At 33.0% G+C, this 8,015-nt stretch overlaps 2 protein-coding genes across 2 annotated transcripts in view; both read left to right on the plus strand.

Moving 5' to 3' along the window:
• The first annotated feature begins 6,252 nt into the window (after nucleotides 1-6,252).
• The window catches only part of LOC115233705 (poly(A) polymerase gamma-like), a 7,929-nt gene continuing 6,166 nt past the window's right edge, over nucleotides 6,253-8,015 (plus strand). Inside the window, exons 1-2 of the mRNA XM_029804265.1 lie at nucleotides 6,253-6,761; nucleotides 6,888-7,153. Coding sequence (XP_029660125.1) covers nucleotides 6,936-7,153 — 218 coding nt within the window. The 5' untranslated portion in view covers nucleotides 6,253-6,761; nucleotides 6,888-6,935. The remainder of the gene's footprint in view (nucleotides 6,762-6,887; nucleotides 7,154-8,015) is intronic.
• On the plus strand, nucleotides 7,217-7,916 carry LOC115233710 (poly(A) polymerase type 3-like). Its single transcript, XM_029804270.1, has 3 exons — nucleotides 7,217-7,329; nucleotides 7,413-7,563; nucleotides 7,645-7,916. The coding sequence occupies exons 1-3, from the start codon at nucleotides 7,258-7,260 to the stop codon at nucleotides 7,887-7,889; spliced, it is 468 nt and encodes a 155-aa protein (XP_029660130.1). The 5' UTR covers nucleotides 7,217-7,257; the 3' UTR covers nucleotides 7,890-7,916.

Genomic DNA, 8,015 nt, shown 5'->3' on the forward strand with positions numbered 1-8,015 from the left:
GTAGACAGCTGCTGTAGCTAGTCCGAATCGAGAAACTAGGAAAACGGACATCCGCTCGGAGCGGATGCAAGGCATCTTGTGATTAACGCCTCGCAGATATTGCGCAATAACACCACGACATCTGTTGCGCTCCCGGTATTAAGTTAGATTTCGCAGAGATCCGTAATATTGCACTTGCAAATAACGCGACACGTGACACAGGTCTAAGTGCAAATCCAAGTCTTGAGTACTATCGTGTATTCACTGCGAGACGTATGCACCCGCTCATATACTTATGAATAAATTAGTATTGAGTAACTGTAAGAAGAATGGAAAGAGAGCAAAATGTACATATATTCTCAGAAAGATAAAAGCTACAGAATAGAAATATTCCATTACTTTTATATCATGATTTGTTATGGCTACGGATACTAACAAAAATATTATACGCAAATAAAAAAAAAAAAAAAAGAAAAATATGCCGCCTTTCTCGTATTGCAAATTCACAACACAAGAATAAAAATTCTTCCGGTAAATTCCATGTTTTTGTCGATTGTAAAAATATTTTTTTTTTATACTTCTATAAACAATATATATTTATAAACCAATTCGATTATTCCGTATCAAACTTCTCTATCAAAATAGGCAAAAGTTTTGAATCAATAAATTAAATCAATATATCATCATAATTATTCTTTCAGAGCAAATATAACCATATATATGTAAAGTATACATGAAAATGTCCTGAACGTGTATATTAGTTTTACATATTTACATTACGACATTTTTCAATCTTCTTGGCATTGAAGTAGTTTAATTCAAATAAATTCAGTCTGTTTTTAACCGGTAACGAGAACTACAGCGCTTTGAGGGTTCAGCTGCGTCCCTACTTACGATTCATTTTCTCGAATATCTCGTGGACTGTAATATAGCTTTCTTCGCGGATATAAAACAATTTCAATTACGTGAAACATTGCGGAAACTTATGGAATCAAGTTGTACTTGATTTCTTTCCGCCACCACTGACTGTCACATTTCTCGTTCGTCTAAAGAAGAACGGGTCGGGGATGATTTAACCGATGAAAAATGCTTTTCGTAAATTGTCTTTTAATGTGCTCATCCTATATGTCCCAGTGAGAGAAATAGACAAACACCATCGCGAAGCCAACGAATGAAGACAGATGATAGCACGACATGTAGAAAACAATACGATGCGTCAGGGCCAGGTCGCGCACATACAGTGTCCGAGAAAAATAGGAGAACTCATTTCACCTCTATTGCGGGAGCGCGTAAAAAATTTTCCGGGTGCAAAATATAATTAACGGATGTACATGCTCGCGTGTACTCGCATACTTATCCGATGGGGTGTACAAATGGCGGATTGTAACGTGATTTGAGTGTGTACAGCATCGCGAACGTGAAACTGGAAAAAATTCGAGAAATACGTATAAACCGTGCGATTTTGCAAATAATCCGCGTCGCGTCCAAATCGTCGGGTGCAAAATTATCCTTTTTAAATATTTTGCCAGAAACACAAGCATCAATTTGCCCCGAAATGTTTTATAACATAATTATAGAAATATACTCTCTCTCTCTCTTTCTCTTTTAAATAAAACCAGTATATTATCATTGATAAGAAGTGGTTTCAGTATAAGTATAGCACTGCAAACAGTATGAAATCTCACTGAGAAGAATAAGTTGGTAACATATAGTTGCAGTTGACTCTTCAATAAAATCTTATTGCCATAATCAACGAAATATAAGACGGAGGAGTAAACTGTAAGTTGTTTGACTGAAGATCAGTGAAATACTAATCTTCGATGGAATTTTGTCACTATTTTAAAGTCACATTTTTACTCTGATTCAGTTTAAGAGAGTATATTTTGTATAACATATATAAAACTGTATAAGCGAATTTAACTTCAACCCTTAAATATACAGCATGTAGTGTCTGTCAGATTGCACGATTTTCACATTCTGGTTTGTTTTGTTAGCGGTGAGTCTTGATCCTTTTATCTCCGTTCTACTTTTATCTCTGTATGTTTGCTGACTTTGATAAACAACTTTCATTAACTATCGTGGAAGTAGGGCGCATTGCATTTCTGCCAAGATTCATGCTTGTACATTTGAAGGTTAAATAACTATATAACTGGGGAAACGAGAGAAAGTATTTATAATAAAATATATACCATTTTTAATAAAAATGTTGCGTTTTTTAATTGCAACTTAGATAATCTCTCATATTCGAAATTATCTCTATGAATTATTTTAATCTTGCATTAGAAAAGAAAGTTGTAGTTTACGGCATTATATTAAAACGACTCACGAACATGTATAAAGTTGTAGAGATTGTATAGTTGTATAGAGATTTATATGAGAAATATTTTAACAGAAGACTGACCGAGAAAAGGATAATCTTCGTGTTCGCAGTAAGAAGCTTATGGCGATTGGCACTATATATACGATAAATCTTTTAGAAAAGTTTGAAAAATCGTATGTAGTATTTCGTCGTACGATACGCAACGTGCGAAAACATTTATAAAAGAGTTTACACTATCGTTCACAATCCCGGTAATCGAACAAGGATTCATCCCGATGACGGAAAGAGTAATAGAAAAGCAGCTGAAGAAGAAATTGAAAAATCGAGTCTTACCTGAAACCAGTTATATATCTGTTATCGACTACCCATCCCAATATATTGCGTTAAAAAAAGAAATTGTCATCTCTGTGAAGCGATGGATAAAACGGTAACAGCAAAGGACAAAGACACGAGTCGGTTGGAAACTCCAATCCGATTTCGCCTCCCCGTTCCATCTTTTTTCGCGCTAATTTGTCACACTAAGCAGAAATACTATATTAAAAATTGTTTTTTTTTTTTAGATAGAAAACTGGCTTCTGAAAACTTTGAGGGTTTCAACACATATCATTTGCGAAATATTACATAATTTCATCCAATTCTCAAGTCAATTATTTAAACAATAGATATAAGATAAATTATATAAGTTGAGAATAAGAAGAAAAATTGCCTGAAGGAAAGTTAATTTGGGAGGGAGGACAAAAGTTTTGTTTTTGTTCTATATTTACTTTCATTTATTATATTTTTCTTTCGTTCTTGAGAACCTCTCACGCGTTAACTATTTGCAATTTAGATTGTTGAAATTAATTCAAGCCAATAGGACAAGATAATGCAATAAGTAAAGCTCATTATCTTAAACATAAATTAATTAAATGGATGATTAAGAAAAAGAACTAACAGGTACACTATATACAAAAAATGTCTATTTAGTATCGAAGCTAATTTGAAATTGAGCCTTTCATCTGAATAAATATGGTATTTTTTCCGGATGAGATGCAGCAGAACGAGAAGCAAGATGCAATATACAATATTCTATTGGAAATTATTGGATCTTGTCACATTTCATCAACGCTTTTTGCAATCGCATCGAAGAGCGTATTTATTCACAACTCGCGATACGTTATTGAATCACGCAGTGGAGCACAATTAAATCTGGTTATTTACGGAGCACGCAAAGTACATAGTACACATATACGCAGGCATAGAAAGAGATCGAAAAATGCCCAATGCGGCCTTTGCCAATAATTCCTTGTTGACGCAAGAAGCAATCATTTGTGTCACGCCGTAGATATTAAATTCGCGATTTTAAGCTTCAAGCAATTTTATTTTATAACATATATAATAAATTAAAATAAAAATAAGTATCGATATATCAAAAAAAGGAAAGATATCTACAGAGTTTATAATATTTTATAATTGAAAATTCATACATCTTTGAAATAAATTTTCAACAATGACTTTAAATTATAAACTTTGTGTTCTTATTTAAAATAGCATATTTTTCGATCTATCTTTTTAAAGAAAAAAAATTGTCATATGATTTATATCAAATAAGTTAAAAAATTGTCATATGATTTATATCAAATAATATCTATAGATAGAGTGATCATTATATATATATCGTAAATAACATTGGCCTATTATCATCGAATTATAAAAAAATGTATTTAAACGTAATATAAATACTAATTCACAATCAAATTTCTAGAAAACATTTTTGGAAAATTGCATTACATCTTTGCACTCAAGTTACATTTATTTTTTAATACGTCGACACGCGGCGACTCGATTTGGTTTTGATCTAAAAGGTAGCCTACAGAGAACTGTTAAACCGTTTAATTAGGATGAACAGTTACGACGGAGTCCAATCACAGTTCACGGTCCCGAAGCGTACAGTTCAAGGACATTCAATTTCGCAGACCCCATGATTTCCCGGATGATGTAGACAAAGGAAAAATCGTGTGGAAAGTTGGTGTCGGTTAAAGAAAAATGGGAAAACATAAATAAGAACGTATAAAAATGTCTGGTTGATAAAATTTAGATTCAAAAAACAAATAATATTTTAACAATTGCAATGTCTCAAAAGTAATTATTGATTTAAATCTTTTGTTGATTTCGGAAAGAAATTTAAAAATGCGCCGATTTTAACATCCAAGAGTCGAGACATAAATTCGATAAATCATTAATTTATTGATTAAATGCCAATAATTATCCAATTATTTGGAAAATTTATTTGTTAGATTGTTAAAATGATATTGGCCATAACAGAAAAAAATGATTTTATCGTATATTAATAGACATAACCAGCAAAATGTTATTAAGAATTATGACAAGAATTTTCTAATCACTCAAAGATTATTATTTAGTTATTACAATTATTATATCATATTTTCTGCTATGACAATATTATTATAATAATTGAATGTATAAATGTGTAATGTGATTACATTATTATGTTGCATTGCAGCACATACCTGTATGACACATACCTGTATAAGATGTTTCTCGAAGTCACATGTTTCGCTAGAGACCAGATCGGAATGAAGAAGAGTGGATGGAGATTAATTCAGGTGCTAATTTAATGGCAGGTAGCAAATGCGCCGGCCAAAGTGTTCCCCCGAGTAAGTTGCACCTATACTTCCCAGCCGCAAATGAAACTCGAGCTTCACGCAGTTATCTCATTTTCTTCAGCTTCTTCCAGGCAGCAGCCTTCTTGCCTCGAAGGCGCGAAAAAGTGTCGCGACCAAGCTCGCCTAACAAAATTTCCGACAAGATTATATCATTTCCACAACGTTCGGTTTATACATAACATATTTTAGAAAATCGGTAATAAATAACAAACGATAAAATTAATTCGACCATCTGTGCATAAAACGAAGGCTACAAACACAGTTGACGATTTATGATTAATATAAAATATAAATATTTTAATTTTATAAACACAAAACAGCAACAAGATCTTATATTTCAAATAACTTCAAATCGATTTTTAGTTTAATTCTAAATTAAGATTTTAGTCAACGAAATTTTAATTTATCCTAATCAATAACAATCGATCATTTCCAGAATATTCTAAATATTTTCGGATAGAATCGATATATGTTTAGAGGTTCGATAAACGTGAAAGATTGAAGAATAAGAATAAATTATTAATAAAAATAAAAGAATGCTATATGTGCATTATATATATTATACCAGAAAGAAAAAGAGAGAGAGAGAGAGAGGGAGAGAGAGAGAGAGAGAGAGAGAAACACACACATATATCCTTTTTCGTTTTTATCCGAAAGAATGCTATATGTGCATTATATATATATTATACCAGAAAGAAAAAGAGAGAGAGAGAGAGAGAGAGAGAGAAAAAAACACACACACATATATCCTTTTTCGTTTTTATCCTTATTTTATCATTTTGTTTTATGAAAGATCTCACAATTTTATGACAGCAAAATGTGTGAAGCATGTGTATAAATAGTGAAAATGTGTAAAGAGATATCTTGTTTTCGCAGCGAATGCGATAAATAGAAGCAAGCGAATCGCTTGTTTTACCAAAATCAAACATTGTTTCTAACTTTCTCCACAGAATTGATAAACTTTCGATAAATGTGAAAGAATAATGTTGAAGAATAAGTAACAAATTATTGGATAGAATGTTAAAAATATATATGTATTATGTGTATTATTATTTATTATACCTGCGAGAGAGAAGCGCAAGCCCGCCTGAGCCCGCCGTCTTCTTCGCGAAAAAGGCTTACCAACTTTTGAGAATCAAGCAAGTCTACCAACCGCGTTTCTCAATCCCGACATCTACATTCATTTTCGGAAATCACGTTGGTCGGTCACATGTAATTTTTCCATTCTAGACGTTTTGCGTACTTTCTGATTGTTGCAAAGCCAAGCGAAGCGAGCGCGATCAGCCATGTTTGTATAGTGAATAGAGTTGTGGGTGGTACGCGTGGTGTGATACGTGCGGGGTATACGTGTTGTCCATTATTCCTCGCGTGTGTGATAATGCTTGCTTATTTATTTACGTAGCATAACACCAAGGCAAGAAGATTCTCGCGTTCGTCGACTGATGCGACGAGAAGAGCACTTTGAACGAATTTGCGAACCTGCGGGGATCGCGCGTCACCCGAATCGAGATCCCGCGAGGCGTTCGCATTAGCCAACTGTTCTCCTCGTTTCCGCAGAAATTATTTACGTACGATTTAGATTAGAAACGCGTTAACTATCCTAGTCGCGATTTAGATATATTTGAAGGGGCGCGGTATTCTGTTCCAGCAAATCTCAGCGCGATTCGACCACGCTATTACGCATTAACGTGGTGCAATTTTGCGCGTTTTATAACCTGACAACACGAGCGAAGTACCTTCGTCCTGTGTATCTTATTTATCATGCTGTTGCATCTTTGACGAAACATTATCAAGCGGTAAGGCAGTCTCTTCATCATCGTCATTTAGTTTTACATTTTTATTGACTTGATTCTCTTACGCAATATGCAAAATATTTTTTTTTCTTGGAAATGTGTATAATAAGAAATGATTGTTATTTACAGCAGGATATCTACATTTTACAGGTGTATACTTAAATAAAGGATACTACAATGTGGCAAACGCAAAGTAACAATTCCAACAATTCCAATCCGAACTCTACATCGAGTGAGAAGAACAATTTACGTACTCTGGGTATGACATCTGCTATCAGTGTAGCGGAGCCTAAACCCATTGATATTATCAGAACTAACGAATTGAAGGAGGCCCTTAAACCCTATAATGTTTTTGAGTCTGAAGAAGAATTGAATCATAGAATGGAGATTTTAAGGTACTTTTGAATTGTAACCTTAAGTTGTAACTATATAATATAGTTGCGTTATTAACATATTATTATTGTAGGCAGTGGAAGAAGCCTTTGTACCAGTCATAAAAATGAATTTTGATGGTATAGAAATCGACATGTTATTTGCAAAGTTAACTCTTAAAGAAATTCCAGATACAATGGTTAGTAATATTTAATACTTATATGTAAAACTACTTTTTTTACAAGTTCTAAATTTTTTACTAAATGTTTAATAACTTTACAGGATCTCAAGGATGACATGCTACTCAAAAATCTTGATCAAAAGTGTGTCAGGAGTCTCAATGGTTGCAGAGTAACTGATGAAATATTGCGCTTAGTACCTAATATAGAAAATTTCAGATTGGCCCTTAGGGCTATAAAATTATGGGCGAAACGTAAGATTACATAATATTTTTCTTTATAATAACCAATAGCATAATGCATATTTTATCCTATATCCGCTTTTTCATTTTTAGGACATGGCATATACAGCAATGTCTTAGGTTATCTGGGTGGTGTATCCTGGGCGATGTTAGTCGCTCGAACATGTCAGCTTTATCCTAATGCCGTGGCTGCAACTCTAATAGAAAAATTTTTCCTTGTATTCTCTCAATGGAAATGGCCACAACCGGTACTCTTAAAACAACCTGATACTGTCAATCTAGGTTATCCAGTTTGGGATCCAAGAGTAAGAAATTCTGCTTTTATATTTTGCAAATAAATATCGCTTTTAACAATATAAATATCTAGAAAATAATATATTTATATAATAAAATTTGGTGTGCATGAAATATATAAAATCGTAAATCTTTTTAGTTTTATCCATCTTGTTTTAAATCTTTTATTA

Source organism: Formica exsecta, unplaced genomic scaffold, assembly GCF_003651465.1.
Source record: "Formica exsecta isolate Colony F162 unplaced genomic scaffold, ASM365146v1 scaffold182, whole genome shotgun sequence".
Taxonomy (NCBI): domain Eukaryota; kingdom Metazoa; phylum Arthropoda; class Insecta; order Hymenoptera; family Formicidae; genus Formica; species Formica exsecta.

Coding starts and splice junctions, on each gene's coding strand:
- LOC115233710 (XM_029804270.1), top strand. CDS start 7,258: ATGAATTTTGATGGTATAGAAATCGACATGTTATTTGCAAAGTTAACT. Junction 7,330..7,412: donor AAGAAATTCCAGATACAATG/GTTAGTAATATT, acceptor ATAACTTTACAG/GATCTCAAGGATGACATGCT. Junction 7,564..7,644: donor TATAAAATTATGGGCGAAAC/GTAAGATTACAT, acceptor TTTCATTTTTAG/GACATGGCATATACAGCAAT.